Source organism: Haliaeetus leucocephalus, unplaced genomic scaffold, assembly GCF_000737465.1.
Source record: "Haliaeetus leucocephalus isolate CR32 unplaced genomic scaffold, Haliaeetus_leucocephalus-4.0 Scaffold984, whole genome shotgun sequence".
Lineage (NCBI taxonomy): Eukaryota > Metazoa > Chordata > Aves > Accipitriformes > Accipitridae > Haliaeetus > Haliaeetus leucocephalus.
This window is the reverse complement of record NW_010973420.1, coordinates 1,094,772-1,121,547: the sequence shown is the minus strand read 5'-3', so window position 1 is coordinate 1,121,547 and position 26,776 is coordinate 1,094,772. Positions and strand designations below refer to the sequence as shown.

At 39.8% G+C, this 26,776-nt stretch overlaps 1 protein-coding gene across 1 annotated transcript in view; it reads right to left on the bottom strand.

Annotated features, from left to right (window-relative positions):
* Positions 1 to 7,858: 7,858 nt before the first annotated feature.
* The window catches only part of WNT7A (wingless-type MMTV integration site family, member 7A), a 34,231-nt gene continuing 15,313 nt past the window's right edge, over positions 7,859 to 26,776 (bottom strand). Inside the window, exon 3 of the mRNA XM_010584408.1 lies at positions 7,859 to 8,338. Within this exon, the coding sequence (XP_010582710.1) occupies positions 7,859 to 8,338 (480 nt within the window). The remainder of the gene's footprint in view (positions 8,339 to 26,776) is intronic.

Here is a 26,776-nt window from a genome sequence, read left to right as displayed (position 1 = left end):
AAAATACGATGCGGTTTAGCACTGTCCTATTAAACACTTTCCATTAGAATTTTTGCTAACTTTTTTGTATGCTTTCAGTGATGAAGCATCACAGCAACTTGCCCCTGCTTCATGGAGACCCTCAGACTTTGCACTGAGTTTCAGCTTGCCAGAGGCTATTAGTTCCCTCTGTGGAACTGCTGTCCACATCTTCTGACTTAAAAAGCCTACTCTCTGCTACCTCCTTTGCCTCACGTCTTTGTTATTCATTTGACTTAAGGAGACAAAACATGAGACCAGGTTTCTATGATTTCCCTGGTGCATGACTCATACTTAATGTGGAGGCTATATTAATTACTGTGTGCTTAGCATTTAATGAGGTTGAGAAGGAGTCTCCTCACTTCAGCTACACAGAACACGCAGCGAACCTCCTACATGCAGTGAATACATTTCCAAAACACTAAAATCTGGATATGTATTTTATAAAAGGAGGCAAATCAGTCATTGCTTGAGTTCCTTAAAATAGGATGGCAAAAGCTGAGAAATCTGGGCCGTAGTCCTAATTCTTTCACAGACTTCCTTTGTGCCCACTGGCCAACTCTCTTGTGCTTTGTGTCTCCTGATTTCCTGTCTGTTTGTGGGGATAATACTGGCTGACCGAGGCCAAGCTCAGTGCAGAACATTTGTACAACTTGACACCACAGCATTATAGAAGGCCAAACGGAATTATCCTGATTTTTTTTTTTAAATACATGAAAAAGCTTTTTTTTGTAAGAAATTATATCTTCCTGAGTGATGGCATTATGGTCTAACACTACTACCTGTACTGTATCTTCTCTGTCCCTCTTCGTTAACTTGTTTCTCAAGATGCCAGGTATTTAATATCCTCTGTAGTTTAAAACAGTTCAGATAAATTTCAATCATTTAAAAAATAAGCTATATGTGGACGGATGTGATGCCCATAGCGCACATTTCCATGGGCCCACATGCAAAAGAAAAGTTCTTCGAAAGAAATTAAGTACAAGAAACAACTCATAAGACAGGTTTCTTGTTGATTCAATGGAGTAGATGTTTGGATTTGGCTTGAGCCAAATGAAATTGCTCTATGAGCTGTGTAACAACTAGGCAGGCTTAGCTTTGGCTAAAATCTGTCCATTTAGCCAAGCCCTTTCTGTGTTCCCTGGTAGACTCAGTAGTGTGCCTTCCATGCACTGAGTTTTACAGGGGTTTTCCTCCTTGTATGTTTTTTCCTCTGTTTTCCAAAGCATTTCTGGGCAGCACCCTATCTGGCTATTAATTTCTTTACCTTTCAAGTTTCTTTACCTGTCTCCTAGTTAGACTAGTTCTTGTCTAACGAACTGCTTTTCTCTGACCATACTAAAAAGCAGCCTGGAGTTCGGTAGAAATCATTTTTCTTCAAGATACTGTTGCCATCACTTGGAGGATCTCTAAGCTCCCCAGCTGATGATGAGTCAAAGTATGTGACAGTAAAATGCAACCCTTGGGACAATACCAGAAACCTCTCTAATGGATTTTGGTTTAATTTTCTAAACTCTATGGGGCCCAAAACTAAGTTTGGGGGTTTTTTTTTGTAATCAAGGCATTATGGCCTCTTACTGTGTAAATAATAAAAGGTTTTCAGGGTAAAAGGAGAAATGGCATAAAGGATCCAGGAGAGAATCTGCCAAACTAATTTGTAAAATATTAATAGGTAAAGCAGTGTTTGCTGACATTATGTGAGTGAAGCAAGCTCAATAACATTGAGAGAATAAGAAAAATTAGTGACTGGAAAAGGGTTGTGAACAATGAGTAAATGTGATTAATGGATAATATTAAGCACTATCTATAGGACTGTTCATGTGAAGTCCCACTTAAATTGGTAAGTCTGCCTGATAAAGAACAAAACTCAGCACTGCCTCTTTACAGGTTTTTGCTACAATTTCTTACTGCAAGTTTAGCCTATTAGAGAACACCTCTTCCAGTCCACTCTCTTTAACTTTGTTTTAAAAAAACACCAGTGCAGCTTTCCCAATAATATTGAAAAGGTGAGTTAGGAGGACATGGTGTATTAGATGACTGGAGGAATTCTGTATTTCTTGTATTGGTCTGAAAAATTAAAGGTACACTTAAAGGATTAAAGAATGATTTTTTTTGTGTGTTGAGTGTCCTCCCCCTCTGTTGTATTGTAGCCCCACATACAGACCAAAAATCAAGACACACAAGCCATCAGTGACTGGGAATGGATCGGAGAGCTTATAAATACTCTATAGAGAGCTAAAACTCCAAGTGCTTGGAGAAAACAAAATAAGAAGCACAGACATGTTGCAGGCAGGCATGCTTGTGAAAATCAGGAAGTAAAGCACTGCAGTAACAGAAAGTTGTGCATAATGTGCTGTTCCCAAGAAAAACTTCTGTACATTCTTATAAATTAGAGGTGCACAGGGTTTTCTACACTGGTAGTATTGGGTTTCTGATGTACTGCTAGTGAATTGTTTCTGTTGGCAACCACAAAATCAACTGTGGATCTGGTACGATATATGCCACATGTATTTGGGGGATATAGGGAAAGGATGCGAGCTAGCATAGGAAACACAAAAGCTAGGGTTAAGTTTTCTGTGCTGAGAGAGTTTGGCTATGTGTTAATAATCATAGGTAAGTGGTGCAATTTTAATACCATCCTCTTTACCGCATTTTGGGGGGGGGGGGGGGGGCACATAAAATCCTCAAAACATTTCTCTAAGGTAAATATAATCTCTTCTTCTCCCAGAGATATCAAACCTCTTTACAAAGCAGGCATCTTTCCTAACAAGAGCATGATGCAGTGACTTTGCTAACAAAAATACAAGCAAGGAATTATATGAACCTGAGAGCACCAGTAGTAAATATATTGTGCTACACTTAGAAGTGAGATTTCTCTGCGACTTGTTTCTGACCTCCCAATTGCAAATTACATATGTGCTATTGATGAATCTATGAATATGTAATAACAACAAAATGGAAAAATCAGTGATTTCATAAGACTCCAAAGCATCAAAAGGAGCCTTTAGGGTTTTACAGCACCACCTCTGGACAAGAGAATCACAAAGTTCTGGTATCCTTCTTCAAACACTTGGAGTCCTTTAGATCCAAGTACATCTCTTCATCATTTTGACTTAATCATTTGTTATTAATTGTTTGTTTCCATAGGTAGGATTCCCTTAATTTTTGTTCAAGATTAAAAAGCCCACCTTTGAGGAATTATTGGTATGATTTTGACCAGAAGAACATCAATTATGTTAGCAAATGAGGTTACTTGCCATCATGACAACTATTCAAGATAACCATGAATTAAGAGAGAATGTTTTGGAATCTAGATGAGCTTCATCATCTGAAGTTCTGCTGTGTGATAAAATTCCTGTACTTGGTTCAGTTTTGGACAGTTTTGGAACATTCAAGCCTGACTCAGACTGCACCGCTGTTGATTGACAGCAACAGTATCTGCCGTATTTGGCCAGCCCTGTCAGTCACTGAGTCTGCAGTTTAGTCCTTCTACCAACAACGGAGTTGGAAAGCTTCTTGTTCAGTTGACTTCTTGGGGTTACAAGTTGGGGGCAGGGGGCTGTATTAGTTAATACACTCATTTTGACGTTCAGAGTGCATATTTCCTGATGTCTATTATAATGATAAATGTAAAAATGTCAGCAATGTTTATGCTGAATCTTAATTTGCATATGTGCACCCTGACTGTAGTCTGCAATGTTTCTGTATTCAACAAATTGATTTTGAAGTGTGGTCAGTTAAAAACAGTTTTGTAATCCACAGGATAGTCCATTAAAAGCCTTGTGTGGTATGGTATGTGTCCATTATTTTCCTTTTCTAAGTAACTATGTACCCTTACAATAACTTTACCAAATGAGCCACTTAAGAGTACATTTTAAGGATGTTTTCAGTTTAATTATCACTGTTGAAAGACATATCTCCGTTAGATTTGTGCATACATGGCAAAGAAAACTTAATCATTGACTGATTCATGTTTTATGTAGGTACTTCGAGTATTCAAGCTAATTGTATTCACGTTAGTTGTCCTTTTAAAAGGGCCAAGAGATAAAATCCTTAAAACTTGCTTAGGAATCCCAAGGCAGAACTCCTTCATTTCCATGAATCAGGGTTCTGCTATCAAATGAGGAAGTGAGATTTCATAAATAATAGCTTCCCAACTTGCAATTACGCTTGTTCTCTTATGCTTCCTACTCGTCTTACTCTTCCTGCTTCTTGAATGCATGTTTTCTTTAAAAGCCTCAGCTAGGTTATTAATGTGGACAGCAATCCAGTGCTTCCCTTGGTTAGCAGAGATGAAAAGATGTGTTTTCTTTTGAGAGCTGTATTGTTCTGCAGTTGTGTGCATTTCACTCCCATTGTGTGGTTCTTCACCAAGTAAAAACAGAGCTCTTCTATCCCTGAGGACAAAGAACAAACTGTTGTCGGGAGAGGAATATCTACAAAATCATAAATCTTTCTCCTTGCCCTGTTTATTCTTCATGCCATTCAAGCCCATTTAGCGAATGACCAATTAACTCCAGACTCATGGCAGATTCTGATGGGCCAGATTTCTCCTATCTAAGATGACACAGCCAAATTTCCAAATACTTTCTAGCTGAATGCAGTGTTTGGTTTTCCTTGCTCTTTAATTCATAGTTCCCAAACTGTTATTCCAATTATCAAACAAATTGACATTTTCTCTAATTAATGAACTGATCATCAGCAATACTGTAAAATATAGGGAAAATGTGTACCAAATTCATTTCATTGTGCATCCAGTTCTTTATTATTGTGAGTAAAACTGTTTAAAGATATTTGTCCTTCAATAATTAATCTGCTAGCTGTACATTGCACATCACTGCATACTGAAATATACAGGAAGCAGGAGTTTCACAGATTACTTTTCTATGGTAAAAACATGCTGCAAAAGTAATAATTTTAAAAATAATTCTAATCAGTGAAGAAAACACACTTTTGACTATGATATGGTATCCACTAAGTAAAAATCCAATACAAGCTGGGGGAGAATTCCAATATTAAATGTTAGATCTGAATTATTTAACCATAATATAGTGTTGTAATTAACATCCATACTGTATGTACTTCATTGCATTTTATGTCTTATCAATTCTTGATGTGCAGAATTTAGAAGAACTAAAAGCAATGACTCAATTACCCCCCAAAATTGCTTTTATATTGCTTTATATTGACAAGTCATAAGTATGAAAGTAAATTACGTTAATCATTTTACTTTGATATCCCATGCTGGTGTCTGAATTGCATAAAAATTCTATTTTGTGTCAAGTGGCAGGTCTGCAAAGAAACTGTATATTTAACCCTAATTATACATTGCTAGGATCAGGTACTGCATGGGCTTGTGTTCTTACATAAATAACATATATACAAGAAGTGAGTTAAAAAAACCCACCATGCCACATTCAGACAAGTTCTAAAAGGTTAGGTTGTTATAGTGAAACTTCGCAACATCTTTTGTGATACTTCTGTTTACTTTCTCAGAAAACTTTCCCTGTTTTCGCAGTCTTAGGTAGGAGCTTTGCCTCAGAAAGATCAATGGACACAAGATGTATCATCTACCCCTTGTAATGCTTGCTGTTATCAACAGGAGTCAGTGAAATGCACTGCATGCTGGGTGGTGGGTTCTTTCCTTTAGTGGTGCCCCTCTTAGACTCATTAAAGGCATGAGATCCTGTAGTCTGGAAGTAGGGAAGATTCTGGTCTGTCCCAGACAGAAAACATGCAGTATCATCAGTAGCGCTGGGCCATTTTTCTTACCCAATGAAAAACAACATTAAAATTAGGTTATTTTTTTATCAGTCATAAATGAGTCAAGCAGGAGGAACAGAATGATTCTAACAACAGAGAAATATTTACCACTCAAATATCTGAAGAAATTAGCAGTGATAAAAAGGAAATACCATAAAGGGAACGCAAAATGCCTTAGCTGGGCTCTGAAAAACAAGTGAGTAGTATTTAAATTTGCCTAGAAGTTTTTCTGGATTTTTGAGCTCTGGCCTGTTGGGGGCAAAGAATAATGTAAATGCCAAAAAGAGTTGGACAAAAAGTAAGCTTTGTATCCTATCTATGAGAATCAGACGATGTGTATCATGCTAGTTTTTACAGTCATAGTCTACAGTCTTCCACTGATTAAAATCAAATTTGACAGTAACACAATATAGAGGTTTAACTGACAGCATACACAGCACATTTGCTAGTCATAACGCCACAGTTTAATGACTGACGCATGTGGGAAGCTAATTCAGATTTTTTTTTTCTTGAATGGGATAAATGAGCATCCAGTTAATACCAATCATGAATTCAAGCCATGTGACAAAATTGATGCTACATACCCTGTTCTTGTTTTGCATATTCTGCAAATTGAGCTGCAGGAAAAGAGCCAGTTTGTACACACATCCGGAGAGAAAGTTCATTCTGCTTTCTGACACATCCACCAATTGCAGCTGAATGTATCCAGCTTGCTGCTGTTGTGTCCACAAACTAATTACCCTTTCTCTGTTAAATAGCGTACGAATTACAAATTGTATGCCTGTTTTGAGAAAAAGTACAGGTTGAACAAGCAGACATAGTATAAATAAAATATTTATATAAAAATAGTCTCTTACAAAATATACTCTTTTATCCTATGGTTGATTTTTCCAAAAGAAGGAAGTTTGTCTGGATTTTCTTATTTTTAGACATATTCCAAACAGGACTTTATTAATGCTTCTTTCTTTAATTGAAAAAAAAAAAAACAAAACAAAACAAAAAAACCAAAAAAACCACCAAAACTGGTAAAGATTGTAACCCCTACCACTTGACTTTTGTTCCAGACAACTAGCAGCAAACAGGAGAAAACAAACAAACGAACAAAAAAAACCCCAAAAACAACAGTGTGTGTCTGTGTATGTACATATATATAAAGATGCCAGCTTTTGTACTTAAACATCTAGTATTGTAGAACATATCCTGCAAGTCCAACTAATAGAAATATCCTAGTTAAGAATAATATATACAGCTCCATTTTTCCTTGCTGTTTCTAAAAAATTATTCCACAAAGAAAGCCAGCTATCTACTTTAATTGCAGAATAGTTCCAAAAACGTTGGTAGAGTTCTTTTTAATTAAATAAATTAATATTAGTTTTATCTGAATAAATTGTTAAATATTGCTATTATTATGCCCAAGTGTCCCAAATCCCTGTGCTAAAATCTGCAGCACACACACACGAAAAAGGCAGATAAAGCAGTGTCTACAGAAAATGTCAACAGTTCTACTCGCTGTAGCAAATGGTATGAAGTGGAAAGACGGGCAAGACCAGCAGAAGCTTTTCACAAGTGTGGAAGCCTAAATCTGTGTCATCCACACACTCACATGGGCAATTCACGATGAGGCACTGTCCATCCCATCCTGTGCAGAGCCCTTTTTTGAGGATTTCTCCCCTACCCCTCCCTGCTCCCTGTACACTGAAGTTTTTGACCATCTTTTTTCCAAACCAGAAGTTGTTGCCACACTCAGAGATTTTTCTCTGACCGGTGTCTCTTCACAAGGCAGTCAATGCTTCTTGCTTTAGAGGTGCAGATTAACTGAGATGATCTTTTTCTCTCTGTTTTGTGTGTCAGGTGGCTCGGGGTGGGGTTTGTTTGTTTTTGTTTCTTGGCTGACTTTCATAAGAGTCTGAAATGTGTATCCACATAAGCAATGAAACATGAGAAGAAAAGAGAGGGCTCCATTCATCAGCATTTCTTCTGGGAAAGCAGGTCTTTCCTACAGTCTTGTGTAGGTACGTTGAGTGCATGTGCAAATGTATTCATGGCCAGGGACATGTCAGCCTGCCCAGCCATGTACTCACTTACAGGTATATACTTCTGTTCTTTCACTGCACGTGTTGCATTTAACATAGCAGCACCAATGAAATTTGCAGTTGCACTGCCACACTCTTGAGTACTGGTGCGTATTGTAACCTCGACCACAGCACATCAGATCGCACCCGTTAGACTGCTGGGCTGTCTTGTTGCACATCCTTCCCTGTGTTCCCACGCTGCCAGTGACAGGGTCTTCTTCACAATAATTGGGAGATTTTTCTATGTACACTAAATCTGTATCCATGGGTTTGCGATAGGAAAGTGGCTTCTTTATTTTGAGAAAGGTTGGACGCTTGTTACGACTTGCTCTCACTGGTTCGACTTGAACAGCTTCGTTGTATTTGTCCTTAAGGATGTAGCCCAGCTCCCGGAATTTAGGCAGAGTTGTCCAGCACGTTTTAGTGGTACAGGATCCCGACACCCCATGGCACTTGCACTCTAACTTCATGTTTTCTTCCAGAATCTGTATTTGGAAGAACAAAGAATGATGCGTTAATACAATCTAGAATCTCTTCAAAAAACCAGTGTTATTCGATGCATACTGAATGAATCCAGCATGAGTTACCACCAGACATAAGCCACGTTCCCACCAAAGCTGTGGGTTTTGCTTGCCTGGTGACACTGTTACCCCAGGTAGCAAGTGCTCACCAGTGTCAAATGAGTCTTGCCTGCAAAGCTGATTCCCCATTTGCACTTCAAGTTAAGCAGGGAAGATAACTTTGCCTAGTTTCATAGCCCACAGACAAAAGGTAAAATGGGACCCCCCCTTAGCCACAGCTTTTCTTCACTTTCATTTGCAATATGATCGTACAGTGCTTCAGATTTGCCTGTTGTTGCAATTTTTGGCATATGGCAGTGAAATTAGGAACTGGCAGAAAATCACACCTTTACATGAAATGCCACGTGCAGGATACTTTGAAAGTTCAACAATAGGTACTAGAACTTGATTTCTGTAAACAGAGGTTCAAAAATAAACTGCATTTCAGTTCTTGCACCTGAAGATGACATAAGCTGGTGCAATATGTGATTAAGCTGATAAAGTCTATCAATGCTTATCTTCCTGTTGGTCTCACATTAATCAACAATGTAGAGCAGATGATAATTTATTCATACAGGCATCATCTGTTCTAAATGTTTCAAGTTAATGCTCCAATTTGGAAAACTTATTATTTTGATACACCATAGTCTTAAGTTCTTTGCACTTTCTGGGGAGTTTTAAGTGTTTGGGCTCCTCTCACGTGGATAATGGAGCATAAAAAATGCCCCAGCTACTTTGCAAGAAAACTAGGTCTGTCTTAGAGCATAAAGGGTAAGAGTAAAGATGAGGAATTGGTTTCATGTTTTATCATCAGTTCTTGTTAAAAATTTTCTACCTCCTTAATACTGTAAAAGCATCTCAAAGAGCTAAACATCAAGGCTTGCTCCACCCTGTCTCATGTTCTCTTCTTTGTAGGGGTCTCTCATACTTATGCCTGAGTTGTCACTACTTTCCTTTTGAAGGTAACAAGCTTCATCTTCCCTTCAACCTTCACATCCCTTGAAACTTTATCCCTGTATCTTCTCCCTCTTGCTGTTTATTTACCAACCCAGTCTTTGCCAAATAAAACTGGAGACCAGCTTAGTCCCTGCTGTCTGTCCTGAGCCCTATAACTGACCCCCTTAGTAGCTACATTTGGTTAATGCTAGAAAACATACCTAATTCCAGCAATTAATCTCCCGCTGGTCTTTGCTTGAAAGAGAACATAATAATTTTGATGACTAAATTCTGCCTAACCTGCCAGATACCAGCAGTGGAAAGCCCAGACAGAGGGATTATTTGGGTTCAGGGAGTGGCCACATAATTTTTCCACTGAGAAACCCCAGCTGATCTGTGCAGCCCCAAACCTAGGCAGCTTAGAAGGCTGGAGGGAGGTCAGGGATGTGGAAATTGAACTAAACCTTTGCTACAACCCCCCACTTCAGTTTTGGACTTTTGGAAAACTTGCCATGCAGACACCATTTGCCTTTCCACCAGCTGCTGCTGAAAACGGCAGCCTGCACTGAAGGAGCCAAGTCCGGCTCGAACGCTAGACACGTGTGCTGGGACTTCAAGTCTAAAATCTCAGCATAAACTAGGGGTGGCAAGGAGAAAGAGCACATCTTAAGTTGTGCAGCCAGCAGATCATGTCGTGCACTAACACCGGTGAACATAGCTCAGTCCTGTTCTTGGCAGCCTTAAAACAAGTAATCTAAAGACTACACTTAGCAGCTTATTATTCTTGTACCTTTTGGTCTTGAGGCTGTTCCCGTGTCACCTAGGCACAGTAATTGCTATTGCCTAACCTTAGGACAGTTTGTAGCTGCTTCTTTACTCGTTGTTCTTCCTCTGCCCCTTTTCAATGAAGATTGGGATTTAAATGGCATTAAAGTAGCTTTATTTTTATTTTAGTCTATAAGTGAAGTGTCAGCACTTGTGGTCTGAAGACTGGATTAAAACCCCTAGAAAGCACACGTCCAAGATTTTGACAGGTGAACTTAGCATACATTAGGTCACATTTTGTGCTACTGGTTTTAAATTAGTTTTTCATGCAAACTGTCTAATGACTGCCCTAAAACTCAGATGTGAGAAACTTTTATACTCAGATCTACATCTTAACTTGCACTTCTGCTCAAGCTTTGGCTTACATTTTGCATTATCTTGTTATCTTGAGTTTCTCTCTCAGCCACTGCATACTTCTTTTATTGCTCACTCATTCATAAGGTAGTGCACTTAGAAGATAGATGAGGAGATGGAAAAGGAGTTATAGTACAGAAACCGGAAAAATAACATAAATTCTTTTAGTCTCATTTGTACCTTTTTAAAAGCTCTCTTTTTTTAATTTGAAACTAGCCAGGGATACATTTCTCAGCCCTAATTCAATCACCGCTCTTGTTCAAGTGGCTGGCCTTATATCCTGGTATGATGTTCAAACTTGCAACAAAATATTTCTAACTCGTCTTCCATCAGGATCTGCCAAACTGACTTGAAACATTAATACAAAATGCATCATGGCTTAGTGTCATCTATCCAGGTAGGTCTTTTTTCCTGAAGTGTAGTTAAATAGCTTAAATTGCCTTTTGGTTTATTTCGTTAACATCCCATCTACAGCCAGCAATCTCTGAGAGAACGAGTAGTTCCACTGGAAAGAGCTGAGCAAGCGGCTGGAGCAGTTCAGCAACCGGGCGGCCTCGTGTCACGTGTTGGTGTCCTGCTCTGGGTGACACGATGCCAACCAGAACGAGCTTCTGCTTTTCTGGTCTCAGCCAAGGCTGGGCACAAGCAGTTAGGCTAAAAAGGTCTGGTTTTGTCTGAACATGAGAAGTTTGGACAATACCAGTTGAGCCCAAGTGTGAGGGGTCCTTCTCAGATGACCAAAAATGCTTGGAGGGGGATAGAAGGGGGCAGAGGGATAAGAAGGAGTTTTGTCTTTTAATGCTGTGCCACATTTATTGTTCTCTCTCTTTTTTTTTTTTGGAGGTAGCACTTCCTAAGAGTTACTGGCTAACCCTCCCTTTTCTCTACGCACTTGTTGGGGGTGCGCTTCCAATACACTGTGCTAAAATCACTCCAATACATCTGCCTAATCTGGGTCCACCGTAGTCTGCAACTGAACTTCCCCTTCCAGTTCTGCCTTTTCTAACCCAGCCTCTCTACCTTTTGCTCACAAACCCTTTTGTTGGTTCTGTTCTTGTATATATATCCTCCTTGCTGGTGCTGTCTTTCAATGCGGTGTTTTGCAAATTCAGCCAGAGATGAATTGACTCTGTAGCCTTTAGAAAATAGGCTACTTGTAACTTGAACCATCCATCCTCAGCAAAAGCAAAAGCCTGCAATGGTGATTTGATAGTTTTATTGTACTGTGATATCAGGTGCTTGAACTATTTGTTTTGCATTAAAATATGTGGATGGTGGTATTTTAATACCATTAGATTATTCTAGTAGCCTCTGATAAATCGGTGCCTTTATAAATTCAAGATGAGAGCTGAAAAGAGAAGGAAGAAAATAAAATGGGGGATTTTTGGGGTAGGGACAGGAGGCCTCAGTCTTTCCCTTGGTTTCCGTGAGCCAAAAGAAGTGCTCTACCCCTTAAAAACTTGATCTGTGTTAAAACCAGAAAGTGTTCTTGACCTCTCAAGATCAGGATTTGTTTCTTTGAAGGTATAAGCCAGCAGCTCACACTTTTTGCATTAGATTAAAACTTTACATATGTTATAGACTGACTTTTCCTAAAATGTAAGAGCCTGAAGGGCACAAAATTTAAATCCTAGCTCCTCTGTTTCTTACCAAATGACCATATCCAGCTCTGTCAGCCATGGAAAGTAAATCTGTATGCACCAGTGAATGCTCTGAACTGGATTAAATGCGAACAAAGAGCTGGAGTTCTTTTAGCTTTGTCCACTTTTTCTTTGAGCTCCTACAGTAAACTGTCAGTACTTGTTTTTCTCTCTCTCTCTCCCTCTTGCCATTAGCCTCTGGGAAATAGTTTGTGTGAAGAGAACTTGCGCTGGCTCTCTCTATTGATGTTATCTTCAGATACAGTACCTTTGGGCACTGCCATTAGGAACTTAACATGTTTTTTCTTCACCTCCAGTTTTGCGGAGAATGCGTAGGGTGCGTCATGGAAGGGTGGCAAGCCGTAGCTCTGGAGAACCCCGCAGCCCAGGAGCTGCATGGGCTGGTACCAGCGCTGTGGTCCTGCAGCGGGCAGGCTGTCTGGTCCTGGCACCCTGGCTGGGAGCTGGCTAGGCCAACGGTCCTGGTTTCCAGTGAAACCAGCAGAAAGTGCTGCCTGGTGCGACTCGGTGCGGGAGTGGCATTTGCTTACGAGTGCTGCCGCCGCTGCCCTGCAGCCATGCGGGAAGTGTGTCCTCAGGGTGCTGGGACAGGCGCTGTGGGTGCTCAGAACCACTGGTGACCCTCGCGCGGTGGATTTTCTCAGCTCAGCATCTCTGTTACCCGAGTTACTCGGCGGTGTGTACGGCCCTGCGTTTCCAGCATCTAAAGTCAGCTGACTTTCCAAATGCATCTGCCAGGGCAGTCTGGGACCCCACATCCCACTCATGTGGGGTCCAGGTACTGCACAGCCCTGGGTTCAGTCACCAGAACTCTAAAGCACTCGATGCCAAAGCTGTCCTGAAGGACTTACAGCACGAAATGGTGACCATTGCACCACCAGTGCATTCTCCTTCACCAACAGGATTCCCATGGAAACGAAATCCTGCCTCACAGTCAATACGCTGCCAATAGCACAGTGCCTGAGGCCAGGGACCCTTTACTGCTTCATCAGAAATAACTCGGTCGCCAGACTACATGTGAAGCAGATGTAATTAGTGAGACAACAGACACCGATTCCTATCCCACCGAGGCCATAATCACATCAGATCATCTGGGTCAGGAAATACCTGTCTCCTACAAGTGCCTGCACACATACCTTTACTATAGGTCAAAGAAAACACAACTATTGGCAAAACGAGAGTGAATTTTTCACTCCAGAGAACATGGCAAGGCCTGGAGAGTGGTCACAACATTTCTGTGGGCTGGGGAGGCCAATGGACAGATGCAACCCTGCCCTTTTCAGCTTGTGGCAGATGAGGATTTATGATTTATATTACTTTCAGAGGCAATTGTAGCCATAAGACAAAGCTCCTCAAAGTTCAGGAATGATGTTAGAGATACGGTTTTTGCTTTTGAAGAAGGATTCATTGAGTAAAGATATTGTTTTAAACTAATACAATAAAGTCATCTCACATTTAGTCTTTCAACAAATGAACTTACTTGAGAACCAAATCATTCTAGAGCAACAGGCAGTGAGGGTTAGAGTGAGACTAGGCATTGAAAAGGGCAGTAGATGTATATGTAAGATTGATTTGACAAGCAGTAAAAGGACTATGTCTAATTAAAATGACTAGGAAATTACTCTGCCACTTGTTTTATTCAAGTGTGACAGTAATCTCAAAAGGATGTTACTGTTTAAGTAACTTGTAGGACTGTCTTAACACCAGAGGTCTGAAACTTGAGGAAAGTAGAAATAATATTTGGTGCTTTTTGATTGGAAAACAAAAATGAGCATGAGAGAGTATAAAAGAAGAAACACTGCTGTTGAAGACAAACCCTGTGAAATCTTTAATATATGAGAGAAACAGCATAATAAAAAAGTACCCAAATGCAAGTTTAAAGTTAGCAAAAGCATATTTAAACAGAAAATATTATTTCCCATCAGTGGATGTTCACTAACTATATTAATATAGCTGTTGTAAAACCTGTTCCGTAGAAACATAACATATTTTGCATTGATATCCTATGGCAAACTAACTGTGGATGAGTTAGGAACCGATTGTGTCCCGTATTAAGAGTGACTCATTCCAGACAGTCTTTCTATTTCAGTTGAACATATTATGAAGACCTTATTAAGCACAGCCAAAAGATTTTTTTTCTCATTTTTTTGATTAGTAAATCTGTACAAAAGAATAATATCTGATGTCAGTATCAAACAAATTCGATACGCTGAAGACTGTGAGCCATGACTATCTCAGAAATACTACGACCCCTGGCAGGTTGAACCATTTTTCTGATAACAAGAAATTTTTTGTTTCAAATAAAAAAATGGCTGGGAAATCACCACAGCATGTGACCTACATCAATCAAATCACCATTGTACCTTCCTAGGAATAGGTGTTCTAAAGAAAATCAGGCAACATGCTGGTCTGAGGACTAACTATGAAGACAGCCAAGAGAATGGTGATAAATGACATAAAGCTAGAAACATCACAGATGGGTGGTATTTCCCTATATCACCATCTACCTTCAATAATGGATATCCTATTTTAAAGAGCAGAAACACTTTTTCCAGATTGTAACTCATTATACCCTTAAAAATGAAGACTTCAGAAATGTTGCGCGCTCAAAAGTTTAACCTTTTGTGTACTGTTTCTGACCTTTTTCTATGCCGCCACAAAGCAGGAAGTTCCTTACATTTCTTATATGCACTTTTTAGAGTTTCATAATTATTTTCATACATTCTGTCCTGGAATATTAGTTGCCCTTTACTTCAGCTTTATAGAAAAGTTGACTGTATGCAGATATTATTTTTAAATGCAGCTTCTATTTCCACAATATATCAAACAAGTAAAGAAAAAAATATTAGTTAGTCTTTCTGTATGGTCACAGTACTCATGCACTGTTGTCAGCACACACAAACTGAATGAGATGTTCTCTTTCCCTGGGTAAGTTGTATTCTTTAAATTAGAGGACAGAACACCTAATACCCCTCATTCAACGACTGGCACTGTGCGGAATAGCAAATGAACACAGAAGTCTGAGAGCAAGGGCAGTAAAAGATGAGAGGAATGCAGAAAAAAATATTTTCTCCTGCATATTTTTCTTATACTTCTGATAACCTTCATGACTTGCCATGTACTAAATCAATTTATCACCACTTCTGGGACCAAAAAACAAAGAGCAGTAGAAAATAAATGTCACGGGATGCTTTCATGATTGTTATTTTTGAAGAGTAGTTGGACCTAGCTGTTTTTAAAAGGAGAGATTTAATGCAACAGATTCTTACACAACCTAATAATGCTCTTAAATTAAACCATAAGGCATGGCCCTTGCCTTTTTTCAAACTGTAGGAACTGCTATGTGAAACAAAACAAGGTGTCATAATACTTTAGCTTTCTGTCAGTGAGGAGTCCTTCTAAGAGAACACCTTATATCCCACCGTAGCTGCTCCTAGGATAAACTTCTGCCAAAACCCTCTGTTTTGCAAAAGTAACTATGAAAGTGGATTTCATGTATGTGGCTTAGAGCCTGTATCTAGCTTGCTCATTCCTCAATATTTTTTCTCTGACAGCTCTGCAAATCTAATCATGGCCTGTGAAAGTCAAATAAGGTTCTTAAGTTTTTATTTATCTTCATCAAGATACTGCTTGCAGAGATAGCGGGCATGATGTGGCAACACCTGATGTTAATAGCTCAGCAAAATCTGATACGGATTTGAGAGGAATGATACATGCAGAAATCCACACTGCCACATCAGACGGTCCCTCCTCGGAGCAGGTCTCATACCAGGTATTCTCTTCTCCCTCACCCCCTCCCTTTTCCATCATATCTGATAACAGCTGCAATCTAGTCTGTGGGATTCCTTGCCTTTTTACATCTCTCATGAACACATTCCAGTTTTCCCCAGAGAGAAAGTACCTGCACCCTCGTCTCTCTCTGGTCATCAAAATGTAAATCGAAACCATTAATTCACAAGCTGGAACTGCGAGCTTCAGGTTGAGTTTCGCATACTCTTAGGGGACGTGGTGGGTGACAAAGTTTTCTGTGTAATATCAAATACAAAACCTTCTTACCCACTCTCTCTCCTGTTAGCAGGAAGTCCTCTTATAAAAGTTTTTCTCAACTACAAATTACTAAACTAATGCTTAGGCAAGTTTTATATCAGGAAATAGATTGAAAATAGCATGTTCCTACTGTCTATTGGCAAATAGGCTGTGAGATGGGGGCTTCCTGGTGTGGGACCTTCTGAGTTGCTAATGACAAAAGCTCAGTACTTGAAAGCTGGCTTGACAGTTTATTGAGGGGTTACTGCTGTGATGGCTTCTTGGTGCATCTGTCTGCAAGACCGGTCTGACTTGCATTTTGGTTTTGTGGATTTTTCTATTTAAAAGTAAGGCAAATATTTTAACCGAAAAAATGGAAATAATTTGAAAACATAACTGTCAATGTGTTTGATAAACTACTTGTTTTTAGAAAATAACTCTTGGGAGACCCATTATCACCTAGATTAGACTGGATCAATGCAGTGCCAAGTAAGTGTCATCATGTAGGAAGTTTAAAGATCAGTCATAAAAAGGAACTTGGAAAAAATAGTTCTGAAAAATATCTGGTTTCTTTTAACGTGCTTTCACCCACTATTATCAGAATATAGCTGAATTGTCTTAAAGACATTCAACATGTTATTTTATATTCTATACTTGTTTAAGTGAAAGTGTGATTTCCCAGCCCCTTACTGAAAAGGGATTGTAAGGTTAAGGGAAAATTTATCTAGAATCGTTATTTGCTGCTGTCCAAGCAAAACTGATACTGTGGGTATGATGGATTTTAGCTTGGGAAATACTGAATAGTCTGGTTGTCTGGCCTACCTGGGCACTTTGTACAATGAAGCTAAAATAGACTGGAAAAGGGGGGTGGTGTTACAGAGTTATGGACAGAGTATCTAGTTCACCTTCCTATCACTATGTAAGTTTTCTACAGTACATATCTTCCTCTCCAAAAAGATACTGGATAGCATGTTCATGCCAGAAGTGAATAAAAGATGATGATCAAGGAGTTTTGAAAATAAAGCAACAACATGGTGTTCACTGACACTAAGAGAGTTTACAAAGAAAATGAGACAGCAATTTTTCTGGATTTGGACATGTTACCAACATAACATTTCTTCTTAGATCATATCTACCTTCCTTACATTCTGGTCACAAACTAAAAATCCCTCCAAAATTCTGATTCTCCTAAAACAGGCCTCTCTAAAATAGTGATCTGTGCTGTATTTTGCCATGTATTAAAAAGATGACGAATGTCCATTGCTTAAAACGCCATTTTCCCTAATCCCTACTTCAGTCTAGGAGCCCAATGCTGCAGTCAATGTATAGATCAGAGTAATAAAGTCAATGAAATCTTAACTGAGTGATGTCTGCCGACCTCGACCTCTTTGAAGTCAATATAATTCTTCCAGCATCCTATGTCCAGTGTGTCTGTTTTTAGTTTTGATCTTGGTACAGTGATCTTCATCCATACTCGGGGCTTCTAAATGTCAATGCATCAAGCTGTCATCAAAATATAGGATGGAGTGGTTTGGGTTTTGTAAAAAGAAAGAAAGTAATTGTGCTTATAGTTTATATTTTAGCATGCTGAATTTCTGAAGAAATTGGAAGTGCTGCCAGATAAGATGAACTAAACTTATTTATGCTCCTCAGTTTGGGAGCACAGTGAGTTAAAGTCTTGGGGGTTATTCAGGCAGGGATGTCACTGCTGCCTGTCACTTTGGGCTATGTCATGGAGCCTGAGTCATTCTTCATGTAAAAACTGTAAGGAAAACAGGAAATGACACAACTGGAATTCACCCTTGTCACAGCTAATGTACACAGAGAGGAATGGTACAGGGTTGACTCATCCTCACTAAACTTCATCTTCCGTGTAACTCTCCCCACTGGTAGTGAAGCACTCAAATGAAGTGGTGCTGGCATTGTATAGTAAGGAATTGGGAGCAACCAGGTAGAGAATTTTGACAAATGCTTAAGCTGTCAGGAGAAAAGTTTCCAAAGAGTGATAGAAACCAAAAGAACCGTCTTACTTGTTCCAGACAACTAATCAGAAAACACCTCTTGTGCTAAACTAATAAAGCCAGGTACTGGCAGGAGTACTAGTTGCAAAATAATATCACTTCATATTGCTTCCAAACATTTTTAACCAATAGCCACACACAGTTAATTATAGGTTCATTTAGTTGCATACCAAACTATGAGAGTTAACCCTTAGGTACTCAGCAGATAATACGATGCAAGGCATATTTCTCATGCTGAAAAACTTATATAAATTTTGGTTCTCCAAGCCAGTAGTTTAGTAAACAAGGGATGTTTTTCCTTTCTATCAAGCTTTTCAGGTGATTTCAAAGTACTTCTACTTTCATTTTTCAGTACTGCCTTTATAAAAACGCAGTATTTCTTAGCTTAACTTCTTATTAACTCCTTTGGTCTAGAAAGAAGCACAAGGTGTCTTCATGTTTGATTCACAGAGAGAGATCTCTAAGATTCAATCCTCATACTTAACATACTGTTCACAACTTGGTAAATGACCCTGAAGGTGTACCCATTGCCCGCTCTGCCTACAGACCCTTTATTCAGCAGGAAAGAGCACCTGAGCTCTCTCAAACTCACTTCCATTCCCTTCAGTCGTGCTATTTTGCAGAGATAACATGACCTAGACCGTGGCAGAGACTACAAGCCCATTGCCAAGGATGGTTGTACCCTGGGTGGGATATCACCGTGCTGGCACATCAAGCAAGAGCTGCTCAGGAAAGTGATAGCTATTCTTGTCATTTTAAGAGAAATTTCCCATTACTCCTCCAGCTAATCAGCAGGCAATTATTTTAGTTTTCATAAGGCAGAAACCTGATCACAATAACACATTGTGTTTTGTGAACATATTTCCACACACTTTGTGTTTACAATTCAAAATATTCACATTATCATAAAGTAACATGATTTTGGTGTTAATTGTAATATGCTTGTGAGAATAATTGTTCTACAAAGATGATTTTCAAATTAAATTTTATACATTAGAGTTTTCCCCCTCCAGTTGCAGTTGGGACAATAGATCCACACTTCCATGTTTTCAAATAGCTTCCACTTATCAGAGATAAGATCCTACCAGCAGAGCCTATCTCTGTAGCCTAGCAGCTGCCAAGATCAGCATGCCCGTATTCAGGCCAAGAATTTTAACAAGGATCTTCTGGCCTGTTGTCAATGAAAATTTCCTCCTATACAGAAGAAAGTGGAATTTCCTAATTTTATGCATAATGCCTAGTGCAGCCTAAGCAAACCTCTTTGGCTTTCTGTCTTGCTTACCCGGCTTATTAGATTTTCTCCTTTTCATTCTAACAGGTATTTTAAGCAACAGTTGAAGCTTTTGTCTTACAGGCGAGCAATCATGTATTAACAGGAATTTGCTTTTGAGGTTTACTGTATTGATGCATGTAATTCCCCTCAGTCAGCTCACCCTCCAGACCAGACATAGCTGTTGCTTTTTGTTAATCGATCTACCTGTTTTCTACTTATAGGTGAGTTAAGTAGCAATATCCAACAATACCATTAATAGTTCCTCTTTATAAGCCATGTATAAATGAGTCTTGATATCAAGATTGATGTTTTTAACAAAGGGTTACCCAACTGCTCTAGGTCTTCAGTTCAGAAGGTCATAGGATGCCTGTAACAATAGCTTCTAACCACCAGTTTCACCAGTACATAAACCCATCAATAAAAGAAACCACGCATGTCTGCAGGACACATTTAATGTATTAATCAGATATTAATTTTATAAATCTCTCTTTAAGAGGAACCTTAATATAAAGTATAATTCTGTTAAATAGAATTACAAAAAAAATCTTAATGCAAAGGTATTCCTTAGCATAGTTATTTAAATTTATAATGTCCTGGAAAATATTTTAAGAATTTGATTGCACCTTTTAGCCTAAATTTGCTCCAACTATAGCAAGGCAGACTTCTCAGGTTGATTTCCTGAGAAAAGAAAGTCTAAGTGCGTGCTCACTTGGTCTCTGGCTCCCTTCTGCCTTCCTATCTTCTCATGTCCCATTGGTAACGGCTGCACCTTTTTAGTAATTTCAACCAAAGATGACAAAGGGTAGACATCTTGAAGAAACTTCTGTGAAATAAAAGACCACAGGGAGGATACAGATCCTCTAAATACTCCAGGTGGCAGTGTGAAGGCTAGTGTTATTAAACCCCGGGCAATTCACAAACAAAGAGTTTGTCATTGCCTGTAAGACATGCTTTTGCAGGAGAGCATCTCCACTGTGTCATTGTTTACATTTCCTGGAGCTTTTCTTTTTTAGCCAAGGTCTTAATCCAAGCCTTTTGGACACATATTCTTGAGTCCTTATTGAACTTCTTTATTTACATGCTAACTATTGTACCATCTCAATAGTTAATTGTTTTATGACTGCAGGATTTGTATCCAAAGATAACAGTATGTGCTATGACTCGATCAAAATCTCATGTGGGAATAGCCCTGTAAGGGAATACATGGTTGTAATCATAATAGTGTGTGGTCTTACATTTAGTTTAAGATCTAGTATGCTTAAGGCACGGCTAGTTTCCTTAGTGTAGGCCACCAGCTGATACTACCAAGAGAACCCATTGCCAGAGCACTAGCAATAGATGTTGGCTTCGATTTGATTTAGAGTCTGTGAATACTGACACTTTCCTTCTGTTTGTCCCAGAGGACCAAATGTAGTCCATTAGGTACATCTCACTTTTACATACCAGAAGGCTCAGGGTCATTTCAATAACCAGTTGTAATGCAAATTAATACTAGTGCCTTTTGGCCCTAATTGGCCATGCAGAGCCAAACATTCTCTCGGCAATTACCTGAAACCCTTATTCTATAATAGATCCATTCTACATTCTTCCAGGACCAAAACATGCCTTGTTTGTGTCCTTGGACTAAAAGGTTGTTCTCCATTTAATTGATTTTTTAATTGTTTACTTCAAAAATACCTGGAAATTCTTTCCATTAAAGCAAGAGCCTGTTCCATTTGTACAGCAAATGCTGGCAATTATTGCTTTTGGTGAGTGTTCAGGGCTTCATGACTTCAGAGTTTTCTGCCACCAAGTGTCTAATAAAGCATTTGAACCAAACCTTGGTTTAACTTTCATCTTTACCAAAACCTCTGTTATGTATTGTTCCAAATGTCTCCGCTTAGCCCAGGCAACTCAGTTCATGCAAGGCTCTTCAAATGTTCCTGGAGATACTTTCAGCTCAGACTCTAGAGGTTTAGGTTGTAACTGTAGAAGATTCCACTTTCTGTCCCTGTTGACACAGCATGGTAGAGGAGATTCAACCACGCAAACCTCGAGTTACATGATGAAGGGGTATACTTTGTCAGAGATGCAATGAATGAGACTGCACAGTGCAAGATCTCCAGCATAATTCACTGTAAACTTTATGTGTGGTATAAACACTGCCTGTTTGTGTATTAAAAATGTTCTCAGTGAGTAGCCTAGCCTAACCGTTAGTTTTCTGCTAATTTGGCCAATACCTACCTGTCTTCTGTTGGGTTTTGCTAAAATTGCTGAAATATGGAGACGGAAGTGTCTAGTTTTATGCAAGGAAATCAGTCCTAAGTTTGGAAAACTACATTTGAAGTGTGATAAATGTCATCTGGGGAATACAGGAGAAGCAGAACTGTGCTCATCAGCTATTTCTGAAAATTTTGCAACAACTTAGGCCTAAATTTAGGTATGAACTGGATTCTGATTGAATTTCTCAATAAAACATCAAAAAGCACAGGTTAATAGAAATAATACAAGGTAAACCAGCCATGCTCATAGGTCAGAGTTATGGCTAATAGGCGCTATGTTTTCTCTTTCTTACAACTTTTATTACATGATCAGCATAAGATGTACAATACCCAAACATAGCACGTATTTGCTTTGAAGGGATTATGCTTTGTGACAGCTGCATTTGTTTCAAATCAGTAATGTTTGTTTAGAAATGAGGGCTTTTTTTCTGCAACATGAGACACTGAAGACTCTACCAAGGGTCCCATGCAAATGTGATGAAAACACTGGGAGAACTGAATAATCTATACAGCAACTATTTTCATATAGATGATGTTCCCCTCTGAGTACTGACTGACAAGTGTATGCCCTGTGGGAAATGTTGCTAACTGTCCAAAGAGAAAGACTGAATTAAATTAGAAAATGTCCAAAAATGTGTGACCCAGCCAGTAGCTTTTCTGAGCAAATTGATCATTATAGCAAGCATCTGATTATTTCAGTTATAAAAGGTGCATGATATTAAATATGGAATTTGAGATCTTTGTTATTTATTAACAGACCCTGGCCCTCAGTCTCAGCTATCTTTGTCAGCAATATGACAGATTGTCAGCTCTAGTTATCCTATACATGAAATGCATGTTTTGCTCATAATGCCAGAATCCTCTAAAATTGCAACTGCAGGTAAGTGATAGCATTTATCATTCCCTAATCTTCAGTGTAAATCAGGAATTCAGTTTTCAACCACATAAGATATAGGAGGGAGTTGAAAGCCAAAATACAAGTAGGACCATGTATCACAATTTCTGATTAGCTGAAAGTGGAGGACAAGTGGAATGAAAATTCTTTCTTGTGGATTACAGTTACTTGTGCAGTCCCATTCCCTCTCATAATTTAGACTAACATTAATGTTCCCTTTATCTTTACCCTGGGCTGTTGAGAAGATGCAGAGCTTGTCTGTCAAGTTTGGACTTGTTTTAAGACTATTATCTAAAAAAAAGTAGGAAAGCCATAAAATAGAACTTTGATCCTTTCACATACAAACAAAATACTGTAAGAGTGCACAGAATGTATATTTTTTTTCACACCTAGGAAATTGCCCAGCAGAGTCTTGTTGTGCACTGCAAACACTCAGTAGGGATGGGGTTTTTGGGAGCACTTAGCTGCGTTCTGTGGTCCCACCAACCTCAGTGGGAGTTCTCCCATTCAGTGACTTGGACTTCCTCCAAATTCAGTGCTTGGCCTTTCTGGAAATCCTGCTGCCCCCCAGCAAACATGTGGTGATGAAGTTGCCAGGAAAGACTTTGTTGCACCTAATACTCCTTTTCTAATTGCATTAAACTACAGCTGTGGTGCCAGGCCTTCAGGCTGGAGCGCTGGGAGACAAGGGAGGTTCTCTGAGCAGGGGGGGCGTGAAGCGCAGGAACTGTGGGGTGGGACAGGACTGGGTTTACCTTGGATAACGTGCTATTACTGGATGGACCCAGGTCTGTGGGTGGACACTCCTCTTTGCCTGTACCTTACAGCCATGTCAGGGAGATTTGTCAGAAGCGTTTTTTACGTATTCCATCTCGTCACAACGAGGCACAAGTCACATGTATAAACCTTCTCCTAAACCTTCTTCATCTGCCCAGTTTAATCGAGGCAAAATATTGTACAGCTTAATTAAGCAAGCCAGCTACCAGAACATTCTACATCGGCATACTTGGTGCACCTAACATCAGATTTTCTAGATGTTACATGACATTTTAGCAGTGGAGACACATTTTTTATTTGTTAAGACTACCATTGCTTTATGAGTGGAAGTGCTGTGTGTTGCTCTGGCTGAAGATTGGTTGTGTGGTGTTTTAGGCATGGTTATCTCCATTACAGTTGTGCCACTGCTCTGCCCCGTTCTCCACTGCCAGGCTCCGTGTTAACATGTCTGCCAACCTCATCTGTCAGGGGTCTAAACAGCTACAGTTGAAGTCTCTCAGAATTGCTACGGCCACTATCAACAAGGGGCACCTCCCTGCCAACAGACCAAGCTCCCCATCTTCCTATGGGAATGGACACATAGGAGGCCTTTTTCTGGTCTCTTATCGGCCAGGCAAGAAACCTCGGAAAGCGCTCAGTGAGTTGTGTGTTGCAGGAGCAGCACAGGGCTAAGCGTTGTGCTCGTTGCTCTTATGTGCTCAACACACCTGTTGACAATGGAGGGCCAAGTGCAGGATTAGTAAGGGGAACTGGATGTAAATGAACAAGCTCTTGAGCAAGTGGGCATCACAACTAGTCCTGGGTATGCTTCTCTCTTCAGGATCCCTCACAGGAACTTGTAACTAGAAGTGGAAAGTTATTCCTGAAAAGTGTTTTCCAACTTCAAGCCACTCTAAATCAGGAACGTACCACAGCTTTGATTGTTTCACAAGTAGTTAGTATCTACCAGTAAAGAGGAAAATAATTCATCAGCTTTGTATTTAAGGACCATCCCTAACATTAAGAACTAGAAGCTTCTGAATACAAAAATCAGGAACATTTCTGTGCCCGTGCCAAAAAAAAGAAGGGGAAAAACCATTGGAAAATGTTAAGTGCAATTGCAAGAGCACTGTTAAGTTCTGAACTCTGAGAAACATGTGGCTGTGCTGATGATACTATAAAATCACTTGATGGCTGGTGCCAGGAGTATCAGGGCAGCCTCACCTAGTTCTGCTCTGCTCGAAGCTGGTCTCCTAGACTCTCTGGAGTCTACGGTAATTTTCAGCAGCTCCAGAAACAGGCAAACTTCATTCTGGTGCACGTGTGCCATTAGAGATGTTCCTTCTGATGGAGCTGAGAGACAGCTGAATACAGAAGTACATGACTTTGGTTACTATTAGCCAATTGCGCTGTGTGCAGAGATTGCTTAGGGCCAGGTTACAGCTGGTACATATATGTGGGAAGGAATCTATGGGCCCCGTGTCCTTCTGGCACACCGACTGTAGCCTGCTAGCACTGCACTTGCCAGGCAGTATGCATCTCTGACCATCTTCTGGAAATGGAGCTCCTGCTGGGGTCCCCCTGGAAGGTTGTGGTCTTCCTTGGGCAGGGCCACCGCAGTGGGGCTGCAAGCCCACAAGCTGCACTCCCTCTCCACTGCAGGCAGCCAAACTGAGACATGGGCGCAAGCAGGGATAGTGCCACGTTTTCCCATGCTTTAAGACTTAGTTCAGACAGAACTAGTAAATCTCCAGAATTTCATGCCTATTCAGAAAAATTATAAATGTTAAATTGTTTGGCAGCCTCTTTTATTAGTCTTGTGTCTTTTCTAACAAAGCACTAGATGCTTACAACCTTTCAAGTGGTTCATCTGCAAGAGCTTGTGTTCTGTGCTGCTGCTTGTAGTCAGGCTAATAGGCTAGTTAAAGTAAAAGGTATCTTGAATGAAGTAGAAAGAGCTGTCTCCTCTAGAGGGTAGTTAAATTCTTGCAGTGGTGTGGTGATTGCACACTATACTAGAACTGGAAGAACTGAGCTCAGAGATGCTAACAAGTAAAGGGGGTGAGTGTCGTAAGTGTAGGCTTTACAGAATAGCTCGGGAGAACTCCTGAACTCCATGCTTTCCAAATGCTGGTGTTTCATGTCAATGTTGTTACAGTTTTCCCTAAAGGATAAAATACTAAGCACTTCAGTCTATTATGATCATTGCATGATCCACTTCAGAAACACCTTCTGGTTTCTCATAGCTTTGTCTGATATTTGCAGCAACTCTGTTAGGCACGTACTGCACTTCTCCTACGAGCCTTAGAGCTGAAAGGGAAAACTGAAACACTACTGATTCAGAGGATGAAGATACATTGCAAAGTTAGTGCACCTAGGTATGCCTCCAAAGAGAAACGCTGAATAAAAATCCACCTTGGTGTGCTCTTGAATTGCAAAAGCCTTCTAATGCAGCCTGTGCCCATGATTTATAACAATGACTCATAATATTGCATTATACTTAATATGATGTAACGCTGATGCAAGATGCCATTCGTGGAATTTCAATGTCACAGAAAAAAAGAGAGGGGAGAGCAATCTGGTCATGTACCTTGCCATGCTGTCAAAATGAAAAGTTTACAGCCAAAATATGTAGAGCCTTTCAGTACCTACTTTGCTATTTTTTAGCAGGATAACTTGGAAAATAACATTTTTATTTCCTGGAGCATAAATATCTCTCAGACATACGTTATTGTGTTACTTACAGTAATTTAATTAACTTTGTACTTGAGAAGACAAATTTGCTAACAGATAATTCAGTCTTGCAATTATAACCCCTCACATAGAAGTTTGCAGGGCAAATCAGGATTATGCCTTTAAATTAATTCAAGCTTTATCTCTCTTTTCTGACCCAGCTGTTATGAATTCTCCTCCTGTTCTCCCTGTACTGCTTGCTTCTTCCTGCAGTGAATCAGCATTTCAGGAAATACTAATTCAAAGAGGAAAGACACCCTAAACTCTGTTTCTGGAGGTCAGACATAGCTGCTCTCCCATAGGTTCGACAAATGATGTGAGGCTTCTCAGGCTGCTTGGGGCCAGTTTTGTAGGGTGTATGCAACCCCTGGTTTGAACTCTGCCCCTTCCCTTCCAAGTAGCCTGGGAACTTTGAAGCTGTGCCTATGTGCTACAAAACTGAGTCCTGGTGGTTTGTCGCCAAGACAAAGAGAGAAACGGAGTTAGAGCCCTGTCCTTTAACAGTAAGGAAAACTGTTGCTTGCTCTGCCCCAGCAGCGGAGGCATCATGGGTGCTCATTCTGCAGGAACCATTGGCATCACTGGCGCTGGTCTGCAGTGGGGGAGCCGCTGGAAATGGAGA